Source organism: Leptodactylus fuscus, chromosome 1 (genome assembly GCF_031893055.1).
Source record: "Leptodactylus fuscus isolate aLepFus1 chromosome 1, aLepFus1.hap2, whole genome shotgun sequence".
Taxonomy (NCBI): Eukaryota; Metazoa; Chordata; class Amphibia; order Anura; family Leptodactylidae; genus Leptodactylus; species Leptodactylus fuscus.
Window position 1 is genome coordinate 234,307,513 of NC_134265.1, and position 27,294 is coordinate 234,334,806.

The window sequence follows — 27,294 nt, forward strand, 5'->3', positions numbered from 1 at the left end:
TTCTGTCTGTCTGTTCTCTATGCGTGACCAAACGAATGGACCGATCTTCACCAAATTTGGCACACAGATACATCAGGTGTCCGGGAAGGTTTTAGACCTGGCCTCAACTCTCTTGGATGTACTATTCTTGAGACACAGTATTTCCAAAGCAAAGAACTGCATTAGCCAATACAAACCTGTAAGTCTTTCACTCATATTCCAACTGCCAAACACACGGTCACTTCACATGCACACAGCATTACTCCAGGTGCATCCAACACTGATATCCAACCATCAGAGGATTAAATACACAGCTCAGCACACAGTATCACAAATCAGCGGATTAGATCCACAGCTCAGCACACTATCACACGTCTGAGGATTAGATACGCAGCTCAGCAGACAGTATCGCATGTTGGAGGATTAGATACACAGTTCAGCACACAGTATCACACATTGGAGGATTAGATACACAGCTCAGCACACAGTATCACACGCCGGCGGATTAGATACACAGCTCAGCACAAACTCTCATATCAGAGAATTAGATACGCAATTCAGAACACACTATCACACATAGAGGATTAGATACACAGCTCAGCACACAGTATTACACATCTGAGGATTAGATACACAGCTCAGCATACACAACACACATCAGAGGATTATATACACAGCTCAGGACATAGTATCACAAATCAGAGGATTAGATACACAGCTCAGCATACACCATCACACATCAGGGAATTAGATACACAGCTCAGCACACAGTATAACACATCAGAGGATTAGATAAACAGCTCAGCACACACTATCCCACATCAGAGGATTAGATACACATCTCAGATGATTAGTTACACAGGTCAGCACACATCAGAGGATTAGATAAACAGGTCAGCACACATCAGATGATTAGATACACAGCTCAGCACACAGTATCACACATCAGAGCTTTACTCCAGGTTTCCATAGCAACGTAGCCATTTTTCTTCACTGTTGTAGGTCAGCTTTAAAGGGGCAGGGTGGGCGCTGTAGATGACACTATCTATAACAACCAATCACAGGTTTTTCACTGTTATCCAAACTGAGATACACATGATTACATGACGCTTATGGACACATACGCAAATGACTCTTCTCTCTATCATCCAGCAGCCTCCATTGCCGGCAGCTTGCAGAAAGCACACAGTCCCATGTGGCCCCGCCCACTAATGAGTCATAGCCTATCCTGGTGATAGGCTGTGATGACATCATAACAGGTCCTTCAAAAACCTTCCACTAGCTATGCGGGCCGGATAGAAGCAGTCAGAGGGCAGGATGTGGCCCGCGGGCCGCACATTGCCCAGGTCTGGTCTAGAGGATATCAGCCATTTTGAAGCTTCTTCTATCACACATACAGTATAAAGGAGTACAAATAAGAGGTAGAAGACAAAATAGGGAGAAAAGTTCGGAGGTAGGTGGTAGAAAGACAGACAAGTATGGAAATATTGACTCATAGATTAAACATGAATGGTCAGTCACTTGGGGGAATTTATTATCACATCTATGCCACTATTTTATCATTGATGGGTTATAATGTAGTACAAGGCCCTTTTTAGTTCCAAATATGCACTACATCCTACTTGCCCCATTATACGAATGTTAGAGTGGGGCAGGCCTGGGATGCCTCCGCCCAACACATTTATTATAGCTAACATAATTTTTATTATACAGGACATTTATGCCAGTTCCAATTGAGAAGAAAGAGTGCATACTAAATGTGACAGGAGGACAATGGGAAATGCACAAAGGAAAAGAATATGGGTTAGGGGGAGGGAAGGGAGATCAGAGACCCTGCAGCGCACAATAGGTATCCCACGGGACCAGATCGAATCAAAGGCTGCAACCATATTGTTCAGGCTAGTCATCAAATATTCCAGATTATGGACGTCTTTGACACAAGCAAGAAAATCAATACTGGAAGGAGGAGTGGTAGATTTCCAATGAAGAGCTATGAGGGTTTTGGCCGCTGTACAGAGGTAAAGAAACAGTTTGGAGGATTTCTTGCCTATTTCTCTCAGAGGGAGTGGAGAGGATCAAGGGAACTTCCTATATGAAGAGATTATTAGTAATGTCCTTGATACCCCTCCACAAACCTTGTATCAAAATATATGACATCAGAGTTACATCTCCAGTAGAGCAAGGGGATTGTAGGCTTCAAGGAATGTAGAAGTCTGGGGGTGTAATACCAATGCATTAGGAGTTTGTACTGCTCTTCCTTGTATGTCACACATGTGGAGGACTTAGCCACACATGACCACATAATTTACCATTGAGCAGGGTAGATCCACCATCCCAAAGCTTCTACCCATCGAGTCATATATTTATGAAGAGGGGTGACCGACCCTCAAGTAAGGACAGAAGGTGAAAGATCATAGTCATCAGGCCTTCTGTGGAGGTACCTGCTTGACACAGCCTCTCAAAAGCAGTAGGGGTAGTTTCAGTATATGGGGTCCGTGGGGGTCCATGGGTAACTTCTTCTTTAGCAGGAAGGTTCTCCGTCATTCGGTTCATGTGGCGCAAGTGTGAACCTAGCTTTACTGATTCTGGAACAGATGAAAATCTTTCTCTTTTCTCTCACCATTCTTGAGTAATAAATTATGTTAGTTTTGGTGTTTGATATACTAATTAGGGAAGGCAAGCAAGGGATCTGAGTCTGAGCTCCAGTGGCGTAACTACCGCCATAGCAGCAGAGGCAGCTGCCACAGGGCCTGGGAGATTAGGGGCCCGGTGACAGACGCTACTGCTGCTATCATTATACTCGGGGGTCTTTTCGGACCCCCGAGCAGGGGTGTAACTACCGTGGTAGCAGGGGTAGCGGCTGCCACAGGACCCGGGACATTAGTGGGTCCGGCGACAGCCGCTACCCCTGCTACCCCCGCTCTTATAACAGACAAACTGCGATAAGAACGGGGAAAGCTTGTGCTGAAGGACCTTGTGTGACAAGAAGAGAAGGAGAGATGTGGTGCTAGGTACTGAAGGGGAGAGGTAATGTGAGATGCAGGGTGAAGAGTGTCTGTCTGTGTGTGAGTGTGTATATATGTGTGGTGTGGAGGAGGGGAGAGGATAGTGTCCTGATATCTGTGTATTAGGAGGAGGGGAGAGGACAGTGTCCTGATATCTGTGTATTAGGAGGAGGGGACAGTGTCCTGATATCTGTGTAAGAGGAGGAGGGGGAGGTCAGTGTCCTGATATCTGTGTATTAGGAGGAGGGGGAGGTGGGTGTCTGTAGATGGTGTGCAGGGGCAGGGGTGGGGGTTGGGGGGGTGATGGGGTGGGGGGGTTGGTCAATCAAGGTCTTCAGTGTCGGTCAGGAAGGGGGCGGGCCCCATGTCAAAAGTTCGCCACGGGTCCCCACCATTCCTAGTTACGCCACTGCTGAGCTCTGACAATTGCCATCTCTGGAGCTCTGAATCACAACCCTCTGCCTGATACTGCCTTTCTGACATTACAGAGCTTAAATAGCATATCAGACATCAAAACTAACTGTGTTTGTTGCTCAGGAACATTGGGGGCTAGAGAGAAAATTCAACTGCACTGGAATTAGTAGAGTGGTGCCTATTAATGTATGCTAATAACTTGAATTGCTGGAAGTGATGTGGTTCTTCAACCACTTCCCATCACTGCATTGCCTATCCATGTCTTAATAGAACATTCCAATTTTATTAGGATGTGAATAGGGGTTCTGTGATTCCCCCTGGGATAGTGCTATAGGGAATTATGTTATCACCTTCAGCACGCCTCCATTTGTTTGCAGGCTCCTTATCAACAATAATGAATCTACATATTGATTGCCCAGGATTAACCCTTGATTGCTAAGAATTAAATCCTGATTTCTCCCTTTCCTCTACTGCAGGGGTAGGGAACGTACGGCTCTCCAGCTGTTGCAAAACTACAACTCCCAGCATGCATACTGGCTCTGCTGTTCTGGGAACTCCCATGGAAGTGAATGGAGCATGCTGGGAGTTGTAGTTTCACAGCAGCTGGAGAGCCAAAGGTTCCCTACCCCTGCTCTACTGATTCAACATGGACTGTGAAATAATAACCATATGTTAAAAAGCCCTTCCAATATCCTTCCACTGATGTTAAACCCAATACAATTTCCTAAATGGTGTTTTGAATTATTTGGGGTGCAGTTTTGATAATGGAGTGATTTATATGGGTTTCTATTACACAGGCCTTTGAATATCACTTCAGGACCGAATTGGTCCTTTGAAAAGTGATTTGCAAGCCTTCTAATGTTCGGGAAAAAAGGGTGTTAAAAGTTTGATGCCATCATAAAGCAGAGGTGTGCTGAATTATAATTGTGACGTAATTTGGGGAGCATAACTATTTATATGAAAAGCAGATAATTTCAAAGTTGAAATTTGCATAACAGAAGTCTTTGCTGCACATGACATACTGAGGCCAATCAGCAGCCTAAGGGCTAGTTCACACGGGGACATGGACGCTGATTTTGACAGCTGATTTCGCGGCCAAATCAGCCTCCATAAAATGTAGCCCTATGTGAATTGCTAGCTTTTTTTTTCTGCTAGCTTTTTTTATTGATAGCTTTTTTTGCTAGCAGAAAAAGAAGCGACATGACCTTTCTTCAGGCGTTTAACGCCTGAAAAAATGAATAGGAGTCTATGGGGCACTGAAAAAACCGCTAGCGGTTTTTGGTCGCTTATTTTCGCAGCTGTTTTGGTAAAAACAGCGACTGAAACCGCTAGCGGTTTTTTATCATGTACTTTTTTGTAATGCAAAAAAAAAAAAAAAGCTTAAAAAAACCAGCGACTGAAAAAGCGTCAAAAACAGTGTCAAAAACAGCGTCCAATGCAAAAAACAGTGTCCAAAAAAAGCGACGCTGAAAAATCAGTGACAAAATCAGCTAGGCTTTTTTCACGTGTGAACTAAGCCTAAGGAAAGGACATGGTGTGTCACAAGTGATGTATGTAATTGAAGTCCCAGGTCCTTTCTTTGGGAATAGGCCTCAGTGGTCACATGCAGCAAGGACATCCACCAGAACAAGCCCGGGGTGCCACTGGACCGGACAGCAGGCTAGGACACCTAAGTGCTGGGGACAAGTGAGTATGTTTTTTTTTTTAATTTGATTTTTCACCTTCTCCAGTTTCCAGAACAACTCTTTCACAGCTGTGTCCTGAAAGAGCTAGAGAAAGTTTATCACCTACCCCCAAGCATAATCAGCTTCCTGGAGCACTTGTCATGCAGCTAAGACACCTAGCATCTCACCCCATATGATGACATTCGATACTTCCACTGCTGTGACATCACTCATACTACTTGAGCAATAATCAAATCAAATCAAATTAAAAAAGCATCATTGGCACGTCTGAATATACATTTGGCATTGCTAAAGCAAAGAGAGTGGTTGGGGGTGGGGTCAGGCGTGGAGTGGGTGGATGAGTGGGTGGTTTGGAGGTACAGTAGTCCTTGGGGTCTCGTTCTCATTTGGGACACGTGGGTATGGACAGGTGTAGGGTGGGTGATTAGATGGGGTAATAATGGGGTATAATAGTCCTTGGGGTCTCATCTTCCCCTCATTTGGTGGCAGCTGGACACGTATTGGGCAGCGATTCCCACAGTGGACTCCTTTTCTCCCAGTAGGATGTAGAGCTTCCTCTTCTCGTCTGCAGATGTGAAGTCTGGGATTTGGGCAGAGAGTCTTTGGAAGTAGACAGCCCTCGCAGCTGATTATTTGGTGCAGTGTAGCAGGAAATGGGCCTCGTCTTCTAGGGCCCCTTAGTCGCAGTCAGGGCCGCCATCAGGAATTTTGGGGCCCCATACAGCCTAGATGTCTGGGCCACCCCCCAGAATCAGCTGTCAACTTATCCCTGCACGAAGAACTGGCCATTAAACAAAAAGGGGGGCCTGCAGTTCTCCGTGCAGGGATAAGTGGGTAGCTGATTGTGACTGGTTACCAACGTATCCTGGCAAGGGAGGCCAAAAACGCAATGTGAACACCCCTTTAAAGTGAAAGTCCCACCCCCAAACAGGCTGCTATGCTAGTAGCATAGCAGCCTACATCATTATTAATACAAAGCACACATACCTTTGGAGGTATTGTGTGCTTTGTAGTTCTCCAGCTAAAAACTTATATATTATTGCCTCAGTTCCCTCTCCGCAGTGCCGCACACCCGATGCCCCAACAATCCCCCACCCCGTCCACCTTCTAACATCTTTCCATTGCCCCCTGTACCCATACCTCCCAACTTTTGAAGAACCAAAAGAGGGACAAAATGTGCGGCGTGCTCTGCGCGGCAAATTTAGTCCCGCCCACTTTTATGTTGACTCCTCCCATTCTCATTAATTTTTCATGTGCCCGCACACAGTATAATCCTCCTACAGTCACCCGTAAATTATATGTCCCCCCTCTATCTCTCCCCCAGCTTCATATACACCCTTCATCTGCCCCCAGTTTCATGTCCCCCATCTCTACCCCCAAATTCATGTCCCCCCTCCATCTCTGCCCCCAGATTCATGTCCCCTCCATCTCTGCCCCCAGATTCATGGCCAAAACCGGCCCCCCCCCCCATTTTTCAATTTGGCCGATCCTTGACGCCAGTAGCAGTAATACTGGCCTATTAGCTGCCCTGGTCGCAGTATTGGCACAGACTGTTCTCCCGTGGCTTGAATTAGCTCAGTGATCCAAGCAGTGGAGTAGTGGAAATATGTTCTATGGAGTGAGAAAGCATGCTTCTGTATGACAGTCTGATGGATGAGTCTGGGTTTGGTGAATACCAGGAGAACATTACCTGCCTGACAGAATTGTGCCAACTGTAAAGTTTGCTGGAGAAGGGGTTGGCCTAGGTCCCTTAGTTTAAGTAAAGGGAATTTTTAATGCTTAAGCATATCAAGACATTTGAGAAAATTGGATGATTCCATCTTTGTAGGAACAGTTTAGAGTGGAACTAGAATGGAAACTATGAGCCAGTTCCTCTCGTCCATCATCCATGTTTGACCTCACAAATTTGCTTCCGGACGAATAGACAAAAATTCCCAAAGAAACGCTTAAAGATCATGTAGAACGTCTTCCCAGAAGATTAAAAACTGTTTTAGCTGCAAAAGAAAGACCAGCCTCATAATATTGTCTATAGATTTAGAATGGAATTTAATAAAAGCTCCTGTAGCTGGAATGTGTAGGTGTCCCAGTACTTTTGTCAATATAGTCTATCACTACCAACAAAACATCTAATTTGTTCCCCTTGCATGTGATCTTTGTCTGTCTCAAGCAGCCTGTGGTTCCGCAGCTGTAACAATAATCATGTGTCCAAGCTGGGAATAACAGTTCCACAACAGCTGGAAGTCACAGGCTGTTTGCATCTGCTACAGTATCTGCAGTGTTGCTTTTACCAGTGTCTTTGCACCACTTGATTCCTGATAAGTCGTCTGTGACCTTACCCAAAAAGTCACAAAACTGAAACAATATCAATTACAGTGCAGTTACCTAAATCTTCTAGTTTTTAAAGAGTTACATTTTCTATATAATACTCTTCTCCTTTATGCATCTCGTGTATTTTATGATATACCAATTCTTTATTGTTAACCTATCAATACAATATTTCTGTAGCATTCGCCTTATGTGTCTGTAGGACACAAGACCTCTGAGACTAGTGACTGGCTGCTGAGCACATAGGGCGTAGATGGTATATCAGGGCTCGTTCACATCTGCGCCCAGGTGTCCGTTCTGCAGGTTTCCGTTTCCTGCATAAAACAGATCAGGAGACGGAAACCTGCAGGATTCTTTCTCACCCATTCATTTGAAAAAATCCGGTTTTGCGGCGGAGAGCATAAAACGCTCACCGCCGCTCACGGCCAGACCCGGTCTGTGCTTTCCGTCTTCTGGCATGCAGAAGACGGAAAGCACAGAACGGAGAGTAGAATGCAGGTGTGAACCTAGCGTAAGCAGTGATGTATTTCTGATTGTTATTTATGAAACATATTTACTTTACCGTTTCACCTGTAAAAACAGCAGTCGAAAACCACACTAACGCTAGGTTCACATTAGCGCCCGGAGTCCGTTCTGCATGCAGAAGACGGAAAGCTGTCAGATCGGGTCCGGTCGTGAGCACCGGTGAGTGTTTTATGCTCTCCGCCGCTAAACCGTTTTTTTAAAATTGGACGCAGAGTACTGCATGTCCGATTCTGTGTCCGGTTTTAAAAAACCGGTGTTGTGGCGGAGAGCATAAAACGCTCACCGCCGCACATGTTTCAAACCCATTCAAATTAATGGGTATGAAAGAGTCCTGCAGGTTTCCATCTCCTGCCTGTATATCAGGTACAGTCTCTCAGCCAAGGACAACTGTTTCTATGTTCTTGCATCTCATCAGCTTGGCGCAGAGAGGACTGACCTGGCAGAGGTGAGAGGCTTAGACAGGGTTGGGGGATATTGTCAATCCTAGGCTGAGAGACTTTACCTGGTATAATGCCAACATCATTGCAAACAAAGGCCTCTGAGAAGGTCGGCATGATGTTAAAGGGAGCGCCCTCTATTGGTTTGCTTGACTGAGACTCTGTCTTCCTAATTACATCATGGAAGGTAGACTTGCACTTTCTCAGTGAGCGCCCTCTATTAGTGTGCATTTTTGAGGCACTGGCTTTCTAATTACATCATGGAAGTCAGATTTGCATATTCTTCCCATGTTCCTTTGCACAGTGGAGCGCTCATGGCTTAATAAGACTCCACACACCTAAATGGTGGTTCTCTCCCTATGGAGTGACGATATTCCCCCAAAAAGTTCAAGTATGAATACTTTTGCAAGCCACTGTATACAACAATCAGCAGGGATGGTAATGGCATGGCCTCTGCCTTCTCTCTGGCAATATGCAATCAATGGGAAAGGGGAAAGCCACAACCCACTCACGTAACCGGTGAAGTTGAACAAATTCCTCCACATGTGCCGTACAAAAGGATCACGGATGCCCAGACTAAAACTGCATCGGTTTGGAAAAATGTATAGATGAATCATGAACATGTATCTGGCACCACGGCGATGTATCCTTTAAAACTTAGCCTTTATTTTTCTTCAATAATAAAATTCATGTATCAGGAATATCCTTTTAGAATGTGTCCATTGTACAATACATTCATATCTGAATCGTCTCTGGCAAGTCTGTGTGTCACTGACAGCTGACTCCCCACTTTTGTTGCTGCATGCTGTACTACAGCTACTAATTCTGCAAGGATGTACAAGTATGTCCATGCAGATTTAAACACTGACCATGCAGATGTATTGAAGAGAGTCTGTCAGCACAAAATATACTAATCACAGTATCTTGTAGGGCTGTCAGCACAGTTTACAGTTATGTATTTCTTATTCATGGCTGCTGCTCCACTCTTGTAAAATTTGTCTTTTATCCCTGAGCAAATGAGCAGAAAAGGGTTTTCGGGGTGTGGCTTTTCATCATTGGGTTTTAATAACTGCTGCTGCTTACTGCTGCTCAGCTCTGCCCCCGCTTGTTGACTGACATCTCTCTTATCTACCTCAACACACAGTACTAACTGTACTGCATATAGTGGCATGCAAAAGTTTGGACACCCCTGGTCAAAATAACTGTTATTGTGAACAGTTAAGCATGTTGAAGATTATATGGTCTTTAAAAGTCATAACATTAAAGATTAAACATACCTATCTGTAATTTTAAGCAATATCAGTATTATGTTTGATACAAATTTAGAGTGCAAAAGAGTACCTTACAAAAGTTTGGGAACCCTTGTAGATTTGTGTACTCAGATAACTTTGACCAAGGTCTCAGACCTTATTTAGTCAGTTAGGTTATGGCTTGTTCACCATCATTGTTAGGAAAGGCCAAGTGATGCATATTTTCAGGGTCGGACTGGCCCGCCGGAGCACCGGGGGATCCCCCGGTGGGCCCCCGGGCCCGGACTATACTACTAATCATTTTAGCATAGGCAGGGGCCCGATCGGGCCCCTGCCTATGCTAAAATGATTTCAATCGGGCCCCTGCCCATGTCAGAGGAGGATTAGGGGAGGCGCTTAGGGCCCCTCCCCTAATCCTAAGAACCAGCGCAAGGAGAGCTACCGCTCTCCTTGCGCTTGTTCAGCCATCTACGTATCAGCGTAGGCGGCGTCATCACGCCGCCTACGCTGATACACAGACGTCTGACAGAAGAGGATGCGGCAGCAGCGGGAGCAGCAGCAGCGCGCGGTCGGACGGTAAGTATAATAACTTTTTTTTTTTGTTTTATAATAGGCCGCTGCCTGCTGGAGTATCTACCAGCAGGCAGCGGCCTATTTACCAACCCGGACCTGCTCACTGCCGCCCCCGCTTCCCCTTGTACTTTAGGCCGCGGCGGGCGGTAGTGAATAGGCCCGGGCCAGGCCGCGATCCCACTGCCGCTAATATTATACTCAGGGGTCTTTTCAGACCCCCGAGTATAATAATCGGGGCCCCAGGGGAGGTGAGGGAACATAATAAACAGTGTTACTCACCTCTCCGGGATCCGGTGTTACTCCAAGCTGGCTTCGGGGCTATATGTTAATGCCCAGACGTCACGTGGTCTGGAATATTACCATATAGGCCCGAAGCCTGTTCTAGCAGTAACATATAGGCCCGAAGCCTGTGGTAGTAGTAATAACCTGTTACTGCTACCACAGGCTTTGGGCCTATATGTTACTGCTAGCTCAGGCTTTGGGCCTATATGGTAATATCCCAGACCACGTGACGTCTGACACATTACCATATGGGCTCGAAGCCAGCTAGGAGTAACATCAGATCCCGGAGAGGTGAGTAACAGTGTTTATTATGTTCTCTCACCTCTCCTGGGGCTCCGATTATTATACTCAGGGTCTGAAAAGACCCCTGAGTATAATAATAGTTCATGGGTGTGCAACTGTGGGGCATAATAGAGCTTGAAAGGTCCACTGTGGCCCCTGTAACCTCTATTATGCCCTACAGTGGCCCCCCTGCAACCTCTATTATGCCCCACAGTCTATTGTGCCACCGTGGGGCATAATATAGGCTGCAGGGGCTGCTGTGATATATATATATATATATATATATATATATATATATATATATGGTGTGGATGTGTGGAGAAGTGAGGAGTCAAAGATGTCTGTGTTTCAAACTTTACAGAGTCAAGTCACAGCTGGAAGAAGTGGTCATGGCGGTCCAAAGGGAAGAGACGGGAAATGTGGGAAGACATCTCCTGTGAGTATTACTGCACAAAATATTACTGCATTGTATTTATTGTAATGTTGTAATTTATTGTAATGGTACTGCTAGCACCCCCAATCCCCCCGCTGTCTGAGGTGGACAATCGAAAGATGCCCCCAAATCTTTCAATTACTACAACTCCCAGCAGCTCCAGATGCCCTGGAACTGTTGAGAGTTGTAGTCCACCCACCCCATAGATAATGTCCCACTCTATTGTTATGCTGGTGCCCTTTTCTAGAGCTCCAGCATAACAATATCCAAGTTTCAGAAACGCTGAGGACTTAGGGTATGTTCACACATCAGTATGCCATCCGTCCGTTTGAATTCAGTTTGACACTTCAAAACGGACTGATACACATACGTTTTGAAGTGTCAAACTGAATTCAAACGGACGGATGGCATACTGATGTGTGAACATACACTTATCTGCCTGAAAATGGCTGACACCTGGCGGACCTCATTATGTTAATGAGGTCTGCCACTGTCTGTTTGTAACCGCCATTTTGATAGTCCACCTCTCCGTCATTCTGGTCCCATTGTGGACCTGTATGATGGAGAGCTTGCCGCTGTTGTGAACCTAGCATAAGGCTATGGCTACACTATAACTTTTGTCATACAACCAAAGATGTGTCGCCCTGTGATTCTTTCACTCATGTTAGTGAATGGAGTCACATTGCAACCTGAGGGACCCAATGCGACTCCATTCACTAATGTGAAAGAGTCCCAAAGGGACACTGCGATCTTTGGTTGCATGAAGGAAGTAGTAGTGTAGCCATAGCTGTTTTGCACACTGTATTGTGCGTGAAAATGCACTTTAAACGTGTATAATGGCAAAAACTGGACGGGCGATATTACATATGGCAGTAGGGTGGGCCCCTGGAAATAATCCCACTGGTGGGCCCTAGGCACCCCAGTCCGACCCTGCATATTTTACAGCTTTATATAAACCCAGCCTCCCCTAATCTTGTGCCAAAAAAACAGCAGCCATGGGTTCTTCTAAGCAGCTGCCTAGCACTCTGGAAATAAAACTGGTGGAGGCCCACAAAGCCAGAGAAGGCTATAAGAAGATAGAAAGCGTTCCCAAGTAGCCATTTCCTCAATTCAAAGTGTAAATAAGAAATGACAGTTGTAGAAAAAGTGGAGGTCAAGATAAGGAAGAAGACCAAGAAAAATTTCAGAGCCAGCAAGACGGCGCCGCATTGAATGGCTGCCTCGATACAGAGCTCCAAGGTGAGAGCAACCTTTATCTTTCCTTTTCATTCTTTTTGTCTGTATCTTCATGAATCCTCTAACCAAGCAAACTAGCACTATGAATTAGCAACTATAAATCGAATGGAAGACCCTGTGGAGTATTCTTTTTTTTTCCTTTTGTTTCTATTGTTAAAGCATGGATAAGACTCAAGACCTGATTCAGCAGGAGTTTCCTGTGTGCACATGTGCCTGTTACCCTCCCCCCAGGAGCTAAGGACAGCATGTTTCACCATGCGGCAGAGAAAGCTGGAGGAGAAACCTGCATGGAAGTGCGGACTTATTCTTTCAAGGAGATGATTATTGGCGTCTATTGCTGATGTGTGAAGATACCTACAGCTGACTGGTATTTCTTTCTTTTACTGTGGACACGTGGCAAGAGAGCAGCATCCTGTCTACCTGGATGGCTTCAGACTTCTATGGGCAGTAGAACACAGTGGTAAGAAGAAAGGAGGAGGGCTTGTGATGAAGGACATTTGGGGCATTTTTTGTGGTTAATGGACAATAGCGCTGATGCAAGATACCGAACTATCAGCTGTGAGCATGAGATCTCACTACCTACCAAAGGAACTGCCACATGTTATCATGATAGCTGCCCTATGTCCCCCACCTCTGAAAAAAAAAACGCCTACCACGACTCCTTACGCTTCTATCCCGGCGGCTAGGATAAGGGGAGAGGAGGCCCTGAAAGTCCTAGGGACTGGAGTCACGGGGTCACACCTAAACAGAAAGCACAGTGTCAATGCAATGCCAAACAAAAGACTAAACAGCATGGAACCAGGGAGCACCACAAGTCCCAGCAAGACACAGAAGAGAAGGCGAGGTCAGACGAGCAAGAGGTCGAGCCAGGAGATATAATAAAGGTACCGAATCAAAAGACAAGGGATAGTCAAAAATACAGGCCGGGTCTAAAAACCAAGAAACATATGGAATACAAACAGACAGGGAATCAGACTGAGCAGGGGGACCAGGAAACCCAAGTGAATGGCTGGCAAGGATCCATGCCTGGGTGGGGTTTAAATAGCAGCAGAGAACACACCTGATGGCTAACGGCATGGAGACTGAAGGCAAGGAAAAGATTAACCCTTAATGACCTAAGCACACCCAATAGAACTCCTAACACGTCTCCCAGGGAGACGCCGCGCAGCAAGGAGACCGTGGCGACTCCGTATCCTGACAGTAGTATTGCCAGAGTGGAAAATCAGAACCCTGCTTGACTGAAAAAGACCTTCAGGAAGATTTAGCAGACTCTGGAGTTGTGGTACATTGTTCTACTGTTCAGTGATACCTGAACAAATATGGCCTTCATGAAAGAATCATCAGAAGAAAACCTGCATCCTCACCATAAAACTCAGCATCAGAAGTTTGCAAAAGAACATTTAAACAAGCCAGATGCATTTTGGAAACAAGTCCTATAGACTGATGAGAATAAAATAGAACTCTCTGGCCACAATGACCCAAGGTATGTTTAGAGAAAAAAGGGCACAGAATTTCAGGAAAAGAACATCTTTCCAACCATGAAGCATGAGGGAGGATAAATCATGCTGTTGGTTTTTGTTGCAGCCAATGGTACCGGGAACATTTCACAGGTAGAGGGAAGAATGGATTCAATGAAATTTCAGCAAATTCTTGAAGCAAACATAACACTTTCTGTAAAAAAAAGTTGAAAAGAGGATGGTTTCTACAAATGGATAATGATCCTAAATACACATCAAAGTCTACCATAGAGTACCTAAGCGTTCGTTCACACGTGGGGCGGGTTTTGACATCGAGAGAGCCGCGGTGAACCGCGTCACTCTCAGGTCAAAACCCGCCTGCCATGACCTGCCTGCCGATAGCGGAAAAAAGAAAGCTAGTGGTCTCCATAGGCCACCATTGAAAGGAGCGGATTATGACGTGGATTCCGCTGTCAAAATTCGCCCCTTTAGCCCCGTGTGAACTAGCCCTAAAAAGGCACAAGATGAAGCTTTTAGCATGGCCCTCACAGTACCCTGATCTGAACATCATTGGAAATCTGTGGCCAGACCTCAAAAGAGCAGGACCCAGGAATCTCACAGAACTGGAAGACCTTTCCAAGGAGGAATGGATGAAAATCCCTCAAACAAGAATTGAAAGACTCTTGGCTGGCTACAAAAAGCATTTTCAAGCTGTGATACTTACCAAAATAGGTACTACTAGGTATTGTGTGGGAATGTGTCATCTTTAATGTTATGTCTTTTGAAGATCATTTTATCTTCAACTTGCTTAACTGTTCACAGTAACAGTCATTTTGACCACGGGCGTGCCACTGTATGATGATGACACACGTTCCTAAATAAGAAATGCATCATTGTAAACTTTTCTGACAGGCCTATGAGGGGCTTGTTTATATCTCAGTTTTGTGCTGACAGACTCTCTTTAAGTCAGCAAAGACGTTAAAGAGCCAACTGCCAGAAATATGATCTGGTTTTCTATGGTAGTTTTTCTGGAAATATTTCTTTAAAAAAAAATCCTAACTTGTGGTAGTGGTGTAGTGTTTTGCTGTACCACTACTGTCAATATAATGTCAATATCATACTTTGTTTAGAAATGGACAACAGAGGTGGTCAAGGTTACACTATTAGTCCTCGGTGCCTGTGCTGGGACAGAGAATAGACAGTGCACACAGGCACGTCACTGCTACTGCTGTGAAGGTAGATCATAACTCTAAAGATCAAGTAGAGTAAAGAAGGGCACCCCTTATACTGCGGTGACGGGGGGAAGCTGGGTGAGATGTCTGGGTCACAGGTTAGAGGCAGACAGTAGTACAGGTTGACTCTCACTGTCTGCATCCGGCTAATTGAACCCACTTTATTGTGTGGCTGCCAGTGCACTGTGAAGCCATAGGGGTTACATACAGCTATGGCTGGCCATTTTGTTTTACTGTGGGAGGTACGGAACAGGGGAATGATTTGCTGCATGTTTGAAAGGCATTAATTTGGAGAATTCTGCTGCCAATGGCCTACAGGTGAACAGGGAGACTGTACCTGCCATTAGAGGGGAAACTTGGAGAGGGGGCTGTTACCACTGATGTACTCTGGTGTTTGATGCTTCTGCTTAGGTACAGTGGGTACAGAAAGTATTCAATCCCCTTTAAATTTTTCACTCTTTGTTTCATTGCAACCATTTGCTCAAAAGGGTGCTTCTACTCAATACTGAGCAAAGGGTCTGAATACTTATTGATATATCCACAAGGAAAAATTGATTCCAGCCAGGTTTCGTGGAAAAATGAAAAACTTCTTCTTTATTATTAAAAAGATTCCAAGTCTACGACAGCCCACATCTCAAGAACAGGAGCATAAGCGTCAGACTGACGCGTTTCGGATAGGTTCCTTTATCGAAGTCTGAATACTTATGACCATATGATATTTCAGTTTTTCTTTTTTAAACAGTAGACACCCAGCGCTAATACCCCCAGTCGGTGCCCACATCGATCGGAGGCATTAACCCTTCCGGCGCCTCGGTCAAAGATGACCAAGGCGGCATTTTCCTGGCAGTGCGTGGACGCCGCCATTTTCTCTGTGATCACTGGCACCTGGAGTAAGCTCTGGGCCGCTGTAACGATGCTATGACATCCGGGAGCCTTGTGAAGGCTCCATGGCCTGTCATTCTATTGCTTCTATTGCAGGCTATGCTACAATGCATTAGTATTGTAATGCATTGCATTAGTGATCAGACCCCCTAGGGTTCAAATCAGCCCCTTTCCCTAGAACACATATAAAAGATGTTAAATACTGTGAAACACCTACACATTAGGTATCCCTGTGTCCGAAATCGCCTGCTCTACAAATCTATAAAAATACTTTTCCTGCACAGTAAACATTTTAGCAGGAAAAGTCAAAATGGCTAAACCGCCATTTTGTTTTGCCTCTGATAAAAATTTGAATAAAAAGCGATAAAAGCAATAGCAATTCCCCAAAATGGTAGAACTAACAAGCACAACCCGTCCTGCAAAAAAAGACGCCCTATGCATCCCCGTACACGGAAGTATAAAGAAGTTACAGGTGTCAGAATATGGCGACTTTTAGAAAAAAACATTTTTAAGACAGTTTTGGATTTTTGTTACGCTCGGTTTACACCAGCGACTGGTCTCCGTTCTGAGGTTTCCATCTTCTGAATGCAGAAGACGGAAACCTGTCAGACCGAGTCCAGCCGTGAGTGTTTTATGCTCTCCGCGAACCGTTTTTTTTAAACTGGTCACAAAGTCCTGCATGTCCAACTTTGTGTCCGGTTAAAAAAAAAACGGTTTAGCCGCAGAGAGCACAAAACACTCACTGGCGTTTTTGAATGGGTTTGAAAACTGCCTGCAGGTTTCCGTCTCCTGCCCAGTTTCGGGCAGGAAACGGAAACCTGAAAGCAGAGACCCCGGGCGCAGATGTGAACGAGCCCTTAAGGGGTTAAAATGTAAATAAAACCATAAAATTTGGTATCTCCGGAATCGTACCGAAACATAGAATACAGTTGACATGTCATTTTGGCTGTACAGTGAACGCCGTAAGGCCTAGTTCACACAGGGCAAGGGGGCATATTTTGGTCCTGATTTTGACGCAGGAAGCGGCGTCAGAATAGGACCAAAATACGCTTGCCGCGACAGTCACAGCTTCCTGCTCTAAAGTAGGCCCAAATGAATGGGCCTAGCCCGGAGCGTGCTGCCGCGTAATCCGCCTGAAGAAAGGGAAGCTCGCTTTTTTCTGAGCAGGAACATGCCGCTCACGGAAAAAAGTAAGCTAGCGGTCTATATAGACCTCTATTGCAAGGGAGCAAGTTCTGACGTGGATTCAGCGTCAAAATCCGCCCCCTCTTGCCTCATGTGAACGAGCCCTAAAACTGAAGCCCGTAAGAGAGTTGCACAAATGCATTTTTTTCTTCAAATTCACCCCATTCAGAATTTTTTCCAGCTTCCCATTACATTATACAGAACAATTAATGGTAGCATTAAGAAGAAAAATTTGTCTAGTAAACATTAAGGGCCCCTTCACACAGAGTTCACGCTCCGCTCATTCAGACACGTATACACGAGCGCTTCAAAACACATCCCATTCACTTCAATGGGAGCGTGTGTCTGAATGAGTGGAGCGTAAACTCCGTGTGAAGGGGCCCTAAGAGCTCATATGGCTCTGAGAGTGGAAAAATAAAAAAGTTATGGGGTTTTGAAGGAGGGGAATCAAAGGGGGGTTAAAGGGGAAGGCTGATGAGTAGAGTTGAGCGAACAGTGTTTGATCGAGTACATGTTCGATCGGATATCAGGCTGTTCGAGATGTTCGATTTGAGTCGAACACTAGGTGGCAAACTCACTAAAAATTTGATTCCCCTCCCACCTTCCCTGGCGCTTTTTTTGCACCAATAACTGCGAGGGACTGGGAGGTGGGACAGGAACTACGACAACGGAGGCCATGAAAAAAAAATCGGAAAAAGTAGTTGGCTGGCTAAATCAGGTGACCTCCAATTTATACAAATAGTGGATTTAATATCCGGTTCATATGAGACTGTGAACTATGTGACTGTGAGACAGGGATAGATGTACAGGCAGGGTTAGCTAGGGATTACCTTTATTTAGGTGGGAATGTCACTCACACAGCTCTTTGGGGCTATATCTGGTCGGGATCCCTGTCAGCTTGCGATATGCGGGAGTTGACTTTTTCCCATAGGAATGCATTGACCAGCGTTGATTGGCTGAATGCCATACAGAGTACAGCATTCGGCCAATCAACCCTGGTTTTGCAGGAGGCTCGTCTGTGAGGAGGCGGAGTCTAAGATCGGACCAGAATGGAGACTGCTGTGGACCGATCTTAGACTCCGACTCCTCCGGCAGAATCAGCATTGATTGGCCGAATGCTGTACTCTGTATGGCATTTGGCCAATCAACGCTGGTCAATGCATTCCTATGCCGAGATGTAGCAGTGCTGACCGTACGCTCAGCACTGCTACATTGGAGATGAAGCAGAGCTGAGTGTGCGCTGAACCCTGCTGCACACTCAGCTCTGCTACATCTCTGATGCAGCAGAGCTGAGTGTGCAGCAGGGTTCACATCTCCGGTGTAGCTGTGCTGGCCGTGTGCTCAGCTCGGTTTCATCTCCGGTGTAGCCAAGCTGAGCGCACGGCCAGCACTGCTACATCTCGGCATAGGAATGCATTGACCAGCGTTGACTGGCCGAATGCCATACAGAGTACAGCATTCGGCCAATCAACGCTGGTTCTGCTGGAGGAGGCAGAGTCTAAAATCGGTCCACAGAAGTCTCCATTCTGGTCCGATCTTAGACTCCGCCTCCTCACAGACAAGCCTCCGGCAGAACCAGCGTTGATTGGCCGAATGCTGTACTCTGTATGGCATTCAGCCAATCAACGCTGGGCAATGCATTCCTATGGGAAAAAGTCAACTCCTGCATATCGCAAGTTGACAGGGATCCTGACGTAATGCAGTGACTTGGGCTTGTTAGATGCCCCCAGACATGCTTCCCCTGCTGTCCAAGTTGCATTTCAGGGTGTTGGCATCATTTCCTGGGGTGTCATAGTGGACTTGGTGACCCTCCAGAGTTGAATAGTGGTTTCCCCCTAAACTAGTATTTATTCCCCATAGACTATAATAGGGTTCGCTCATCTCTACTGATGAGTGATCAGCAGCAGCCTCTCTGCTCTCACACACACATAGCAGACAGTGCTCGCTGAGACTTCCAGGTGCACGCTGGAGGTTAATTAGCATATTAATAAAAGACAGCTTATTCAAAAACTACTGAGGGGATTAACATACAAAATGTAGGTGTGGAATAGCCTTTCTAAAGGCTATGCAAGTATGTTCTTAGTTAAAAATTAGTTTTCCCAATGCTAGAGCCCCTTTGACAACTTGCACCAGTACACATACTGGTAATGGGTGGCCAGAAGACCGCACAAGCCCATGGGCATTATAGGACACGACAGAGAGCAGAGATTCGGCTGACTGGAAGTTATGTGCCTCCAGATGAGTTGGGCTCGCCCACTCCTCGGTGTGCAGCCTCCACAAGCCGTATGGTACATCTATAACATGTATGGATGGTTCCACACAGCAGCCGTGCTATATTCAATCAAACCTCTTCCCAAATCAAAGATGGCCGCGAAAACCCCTCCCTTGCTCCATGGGCAGCTCCATCCCTGCTTCGTCACAGCCTCGCCTCTCTCCTGGTCCAAAGGGAGGAGAAGAGGCCGGGACGTTCGGCGGCCACTCTGACGTCTGTGCTGGGAGCTCGGTGTGTTACTGTGCAGGGCCGGAGAGGCGCAGAGTCACATCCTCTGCCCGCGCCGTGTCTGTACCGAGCTCAGAGCCACGGGAGGTGCCCGGATGTGCCGGAGAACCGGAGTCGCGAAGCAACATGGCGGAGAAACAGCTAACGGCCCAAGAGGAACGGGTGAGTAGTGAGACGGGGACGGTGTTGTAATAAGCGCCCTATGGTGTAGGGGAAGGAATGTTCATGGGGCCATGGTTCCCGCGTGTGTGATTTGTGGAGCGCGGGTCATGTGTGTGTATGACATGGGATCATGTATGTGTCATGGGAGCAGGAAGCAGTGTGTGTGTACACATCTGCCCGTGCAGCCAGATATGCAGCAGAGCCGCAGCGCTCCTCATTCCAGCTGCTGATTGATCTGGGCGACCCCTCCCTGACTGCCGCCGCTGCTGCTAGACACACATGGGGAGAGTGCATGGAGTCGGTGGCTTCTGACTTAGTGATACACTTGTGCCATCATTTCATACCAGTGGGCTAGTGATTGTGGACCAAATAATGGCCAGCAGCAATATCTCATGGACTGGTTCTCTGTGTCTAATCATTATATTGGATCAGTAACCCTTTGTGGTAAGGTACCATGATCTCCTGTAGGTAGGCCACCATCACCAACAATGTCTTCAGTACCACCTTGTATCCCTAGTAGATGGGCTTATGGCTGCCCCAGTTTATTACGGATTTCTACCACCCCCTGTTTAGAAATGTGTCAGTGAACAAAGCTGGGCACAGCTTGCCAATGCTTAGTACTGTGCACCTGTTGAGAAATGCGTGGTACAACACTGGTCTTCAGACTTTGCTTCGAAGACCCCTTGTAGACTGTCGTGTGTGAGTTCAGTGTGCTATCCTGGTTTTTTAACATCACACTGAACCATTCATTTCTATTGGCTCATGCACATGACTGTGTATTACACAGCCAACAGTCCAGGCCGTAATACTCAGAACAGGTCCTACCTTTGCAGCTGGGCTTCCATTGCTGCTATTCATGGACTGAATCTACTACAGGTCCCCACTCCCTCCACTATACTTTCCTAACCTGTGACCATCATACTCCAAAAAATTGTAGGTTAAAATGCAGGATCAATACATGGAATCGACTATTCTGTAGAACAGAAATTTAAGGTTTTTTTTTTACTTAATAGGAATATAGAGATCTGCCATAGTGTCCCTATGTTTTGGCTTCAGTAGCCCATATCACATTGGTTTCTTTAGGCCCACAAGATACAGCACACATGCTTGCACACCTTTCTGTTATCGATATACATATGGAACATATCAATGAGATCTAATCTGTGATTCTGGTATATAAAAATAGATAGACATGTAAGGCAAGTGACTGAGTTGAAATGGAGTTGCACTTGGTGACCTGTTTTATTAGCTTCAGATCATTGTCAGACTCAGGTTCATTGGAGACTCCTCAGGTGAGCCAGTCGGACATTATCCATCATCAGGTACATAGGATTCATGGTGTGCGGTCATCCGTAACGGCTTGTTGTCAGTGTATTGGAACCGTCCTATTTACATCCAGACGCTAAAAGATCCTATAGAGGTTTAATACGTCTAATACTGTTTATACACAATAAATCTCTTTTGCCAGTTCTCTGATGTGATAAATGCATTGGCCTGGATTGAGCATATTGTAAGTCAGCATGTCCGATTTTCCTCTCCTCCATACAGTATACATTAGGTGTATGTGCACATTCAGTAGATGTCCCTTCCTCCTATACACTATACATATGCACACCCACTTCAACTCAAATGTACAAATGTTCTGAATGGAAAAAGAGAAGTAAGCTACTGCTAGACACCCTGGCAGTGACTTATCTTCTCTGAGGATGTCAAACACTTGAAGTGAAATTCAACATGTCCTATCCTTTCCTCCTCTATGTAGACCGAGTGTTTGACAAATAACCAATATGTTAGATCAATGTCAGGTCCTACCACAGTAAGCATGTTCTGCTGACCTTAAGGTGGCCGTGCTCATTAGATTTCGGACATCTAGGATGCAGCCGTCTGTTCGATAGTGGGATTGTTAATATGATTAATCCTACCATTAACATGAATGACTAAATTGCTAAAAATTGGCTTCTGATTGATCATAAGTGGCCAATAATGCTGAACCCTTTTGAACAAAATGTCATCTGCGGTGCTTTTGAATCGAGCGTTTGGCCGAAGTCATCCATTTTTCCTGACTAAAGTCTAATGTCTATGGCTTTTAATCAGAAATTGGCATATTCTGATGACTTTATTGTTTATGGTCAACATATTATATAGGAAGAGAAGCTGAGCAGATTGATATATAGTTTTGTGGTAAAAGAAAAACTATAACTTGTCATTGGTTCCTTGAATGTCTCCTCTTTCTTTGCAATAAAGTCAAGGAGGTGGTCCTATCAGTGACTGTGTATACAGAGATGACTGCCAGTCACTGATAGGACTGCCACCTTGAATTTACAGCAAAGAAAGAGCAGAGACTTAGAGGACCTTTCATCACTTGGTTTTATACACCGCTAGAAAACCGACAGTGCGCTGAATTCAACACACTGTCAGCTTTCACGATCTGTGCCCCCGGTGAACAGCTATCGGTGCCAATACTGTAGCTCTTCACCGTCAGAAGGGCGTTTCTGAGAGCTAATAGCGCTGTATTGCGAGAGCGGTGAGGGACGTCCCCTCGCTCTCCTCACAGTACTCATCCATAGATGCTATAGGCGCTGCTGTGAGGAAAGGCGTTCCTGACTATCAGAAACGCCCTTCTGACAGTGAAGAGCTACGGTACCGGCACCAATAACGCTTCACTGGGGGCACAAAATGCGAAAGCCGTCAGTGCGCTGAATTCAGCGCACTGTCGGCTTTCTAGTGGTGTATAAAACCGCATGTGCCCAAGTGGTGAAAGGTCCTCTTTAAGTAATAAATTACACTAAATCTTTTGTCACAAAACTATATATCAATCTGCTCAGATCTCCCTGCTCTATAACATGCTGCCTAAGGTTGCCCTTTTTTTTTTTTTCCTCCTGGTGACAGATTATTTTTAAGACCTTGGGCCATCAACTATGGGCAGTATAGCCTGTTCTACAGTGTACAGCATGGTTCCATACTGTGTTTAGAAGACAGGTTCAGTGGAGTATATAGTCGAACATCTAATCAATATATATATATATATATATACTGCAAATTTATTTTTTGTTGACCATTTTCTGTTATTACACCCCCCCCCCCCAAAAAAAAACAAAAAAACTAAAAACAAAAAACAAAACCACAAAACATTAGAACATGTGCCCTAATTTGATATTCATTCTGACTATTTGGGATCCAATTGATAGATGTGCTAAATATAGTTGTATCCATGAGCCCCATCCGTGGATTATGACTTGGATAATCCTTGTGAACTAAACAACTGTTCTGTTTTACTTGCACTGATATACAGAGTGATTCAAAAAGCTAAGTGTAAAAGCAAAAGCCTATAGCCTTGATGGCGAATCTATGGCACGCATGCCAGAGAGGACATGCAGAGCCCCTTCTGCTGGCACGCATGTGGTTGCCTGGATCGCTCACTATTGGGGAATCCGGTACAGGATTCCCCGCTAGTGAGTGATTGCTGCCTTCAACTGGTTGTGCAAATGCACATCCAGCGCAATACGCGCGGCCTACTCTGACTGCAGAGTACCTGTACCAGCGCAGGTGTGATGACGTAAGTCATCAGTGCCCGCAGTGAAAGGACGCCCGACGAGTCTTCAGGTAAGTATATTTGTGTGTACTGTGTGGGAGGGGGACTACTGTGCAACATTTCATACTGTGTGAAGTGGGGGAACTACTGTGCAACATTTCATACTGTTTGGGGAGGAGGGCTACTGTGGAGTATACAGGTAAAATCCATTGTGGGACCACTGTGGGGCAGATTGTATTGTGTGTGGGGGCCACTGTGGAGCAGATTGTACTGTGTGGGGTGCCCTCATTATTTATATCACACAGTATCTATTTAATAGCAGACATGATATTACTACAGACTGTAATAACATTGCACGGTGACTATAAAACAGATCTGTGCGATGTAAATACTGAACATTAATTCTTCAAAAGTACTAAATGCAGCGACCTTTACCTTTCAGTACAAGCTCTGTAAAGCCTCATTCACACAACTGTAATTTGTAGGTCTACAATTGTGGATCCACAGAGTTTTAACGTTAAGTCGCCGTGTTGGCACTCCGTGATAATTTATTGGGTTTTGGGTTGCAGTTTGGGCACTCAGTCTCAAAAAGGTTCACCATCACTGGTCTATAGTGTTTTTCAAGCTTTTGAGACTCAGGCCATTCCTAGAAAAAAAAAATTCATTCCAACTCACCATGTAACAAAAAAAACCCCTAAGAAATGCTTTGCTTTCTTTTTTTTTTTTAATCTTTTTTTTAGAATTTACAGCTCATATTTTCAAGTTGTAAATTTAGAATACTTTACCAAAAAGCAAATAACAGCAGACATTTTTCCAATGCAATTTTAATGCAATTGTAATTATATCACAGCTGCACCATGTGAATGCACCGTCAATGCTATACCATCCATACTTTCCACCCACACTATATCATGTTTACCATCATGCTCCATGCACCCTAGTGCCCCAACACACAGTATATTGTTTCCCAGACACCTAATAACAGTCTCCAGTGGTGATTCAGCCATTTTCCTTCTGCGTTGCCACATCATCCCTGGGTTCTGTGGCACAGTGGTTGCCAATCACTAAGTTAAAGCAACATGCCTAGTGACTGAAAATCATAGAAAAACTGGCTAAGGCTTAGTGCATACGGAGTATTTTGGACCGGAATTTGACGCGGAGGCCGCCTCAGGTTCCGGTCCAAAATACGGGGTAGCCGCGACTGTATGCCGGTGCACTGCAATCCGGATTAGGCCCAAATGAATGGCCTAGTTGGGAGTGTCTTCAGGTGGATTCGCGAGGTGCAATCCGCCTGAAGAATGAGCATGTCCATTCTTTTTTTCCGGGAGCTGGAATAAACGGCTCCTGGAAAAAAGAAACGACCGGCTTCTATTGAAAGTGAAAGCAAGTGTTTTTGGTCAGGATTTTGAGGCGAATTCGGCCTCAAAATCCTGACCAAAAAACTCTGTGTGAGCCTCAGTTGTCCATATCAACTAAGTTTGTTTTGGTACCGTGTTAGCCAGTGGTTATGAAATATGAAAAAAAAAACAAAAAAACTTTTCAAGTCTTCAGTAGGTGATACCTTTTTTAATGGCTAACTCACAATGATGACAGAATGACAGAATATTCTGTCATCATTATGAGTTAGCCATTAAAAAAGGTATCACCTACTGAAGAAAAGTTTTTTTTGTTTTTTTTTCATATTTCATACCAACTAAATCATAGAGCAGCTTTCATGTTTCGGGAGGTGTGTGTGAAATGTGCTTACATAGTGTGATGTAAGATGGTGACACTGAAACAAAAAAGACTTTTGCTTTTTGGAACTTGTAAGAGCGTTTTTTTTTTTTGTTTTTTTTTGTGACAGTACAGCAAAACTAAACAGATACATTTGGTAAATGGGTTCAACATAGAAAGCGCATTTCGCGTTTAGTGAATCGGGTGTCATGGGCGGAAAAATCTGGGCCACTGAAAGATTTCAGAACAGACGGTAAAAGTTGACCAGGCTGACCTAGGAAGTGGCTGAAAAATGTCTCAACTTTGATGGACTGTGGCACTTCAGTCTCTGTGCCCTAATTTCCATTTTTTGTAGACAGTGGGTGAGTACATTAATGTAGTTGGGAAGGGTACCCTCGGTCAGAATCCCTTAATAATTCTCGTGAATCTTGTGTCTGGAAATCTTTTAAAACTGGCATAAGAATTTCCAGTCTTAATAAATTCTCTCCAGTCTATATGAGTAAGTGATAACATGTCTCAAAGAGGAGTAGGAGAGAACGGTCCTTTAGGAACACTAAACATGATGCAAAAAAGAAAAACATATCCTAGCATTTTCTCATTTCGCTTCCTCTTTTTCCCAGATCTCATTTTGTCTGAAATTATATTTAACACTGAGAAATATTTGAAGAAATGTTCTGTGTGTCTCCCAGAATATCAGTCGTGCACAACCCGTCATGTAGCAGATTGTAGACAACAGGTTGGAGTGCTAGCCTCTGCGTTGTCTGCAATAGGACAAAAAGACTCTTAAAGGGTTGTGCCGTTATGAATACTTATCCCCTATCCACAGGACTCTTTGCCTGGCTTGGTTCATTGGTTAAGCCAATCCTCTTCTCCATCAGGGCTGATGGAGCCAGAGAAAGGATGCCAGCTTACTTAATGAACCTAAACAGCCAGACACTTCATCCCATCCCCCGACACAGAGAGAAGGAAGAAGCTACCTGCCTTTTCAGAATTAATGCAGTAGGTGAGAGCAATACTGAAAATGGGAAATTGGTTTAGCTTTGACACTTAACGCCTTTAATATCTTAGCTAAATTAAACCTTTTTGACACTGATTTTAATTTATTTTTTTCTGTTTTTCATTTTAGCTCCCTGTTTAGGGTTTATTTATGGAGATAAACAAGGAAATGGTCTGTTTTTCGGGGCTGATTGGCATCCGTGTTACCTGTTTTCAGATTCCTTATATTATTCAGTCTGTTAAAGGCGAATAGGCCTTTAAAGGGGTTGTCTAGAACCTGAAGGTCATTGTTCATGTCCTGCCTTCAGGATAGGTCATCAGTATCAGATTGGTTAGGTTCCAACACCTAAACCTGTCCTGATCAATTGTTTCGACTGCTGGATGCAATATACTATGTATATGACTGGACGCAGCCCTGCTCCTATTTGAGTGAATGGGAGCAGTACTGCAGTTCCAGGTGTTGCCACTACAATGTGCAGAGCTCTATGTGTTTGTAAAGTAAGTACACAAAATGAAAGGGTGGACTGTAGCCGGTATATGATTTTTATTAATGAATATGTGACCGGAAATGCACTGTTGTGGTGCTGCAGGTAGACCAAGATGTCAGTTTCCTATCCCTCGCTGCGCCACGTGAAAGAAGAAACGAGGAAATCTGTTTAATCACTGTTACTTATTTTCAAGAATTGCTTGAAGTGCTGGCTGCTTGCCTCGATGTAAAGAGTGCAACGCTGGGATATGGATTGATGCACCTGTTACATAGTAGATGAGGTTGGATGAAGACATCAGTCCATCAAGTCCAACCTATAGCCCTACAATCCCCTACACTGTTGATCCAGGGAAAGGCCAAAAAACCCTGTGAGGCTCATGCCAATTGCACCATTTCAGAGGGAAAAAAATTCCTTCCCGACTCCAATCTGGCAGTCAGTATAAAAACCCTGGATCAACGTGGTCTTAAAATCTAGACTCCATAACCTGTAATTTTTTTTTCTTTTCAAGAAAGGCATCCAGGCCCTCTTCGAACTTGAAAGAGGGCCTGAATGCCTCTTGGCATGGCCCTCACCGCAACAAACGCAGCCTGAATGCGGTTTATAAGCTCTTCGCGGGTTGGCACAGGCATTGCATTCAAAACAGACTTGACATGTCCCCACAAGAAAAAAAATCAAGTGGGGTCAAATGTGGTGAGCGAGGGGGGCCACAGTACAGGTCCGT

The 27,294-nt window shown here is 45.0% G+C and overlaps 1 protein-coding gene across 1 annotated transcript in view; it reads left to right on the forward strand.

Annotated features, from left to right (window-relative positions):
* Positions 1 to 19,574: 19,574 nt before the first annotated feature.
* LOC142216459 (tyrosine-protein phosphatase non-receptor type 9-like) overlaps positions 19,575 to 27,294 on the forward strand; it is a 49,204-nt gene continuing 41,484 nt past the window's right edge. Inside the window, exon 1 of the mRNA XM_075284291.1 lies at positions 19,575 to 19,844. Within this exon, the coding sequence (XP_075140392.1) occupies positions 19,575 to 19,844 (270 nt within the window). The remainder of the gene's footprint in view (positions 19,845 to 27,294) is intronic.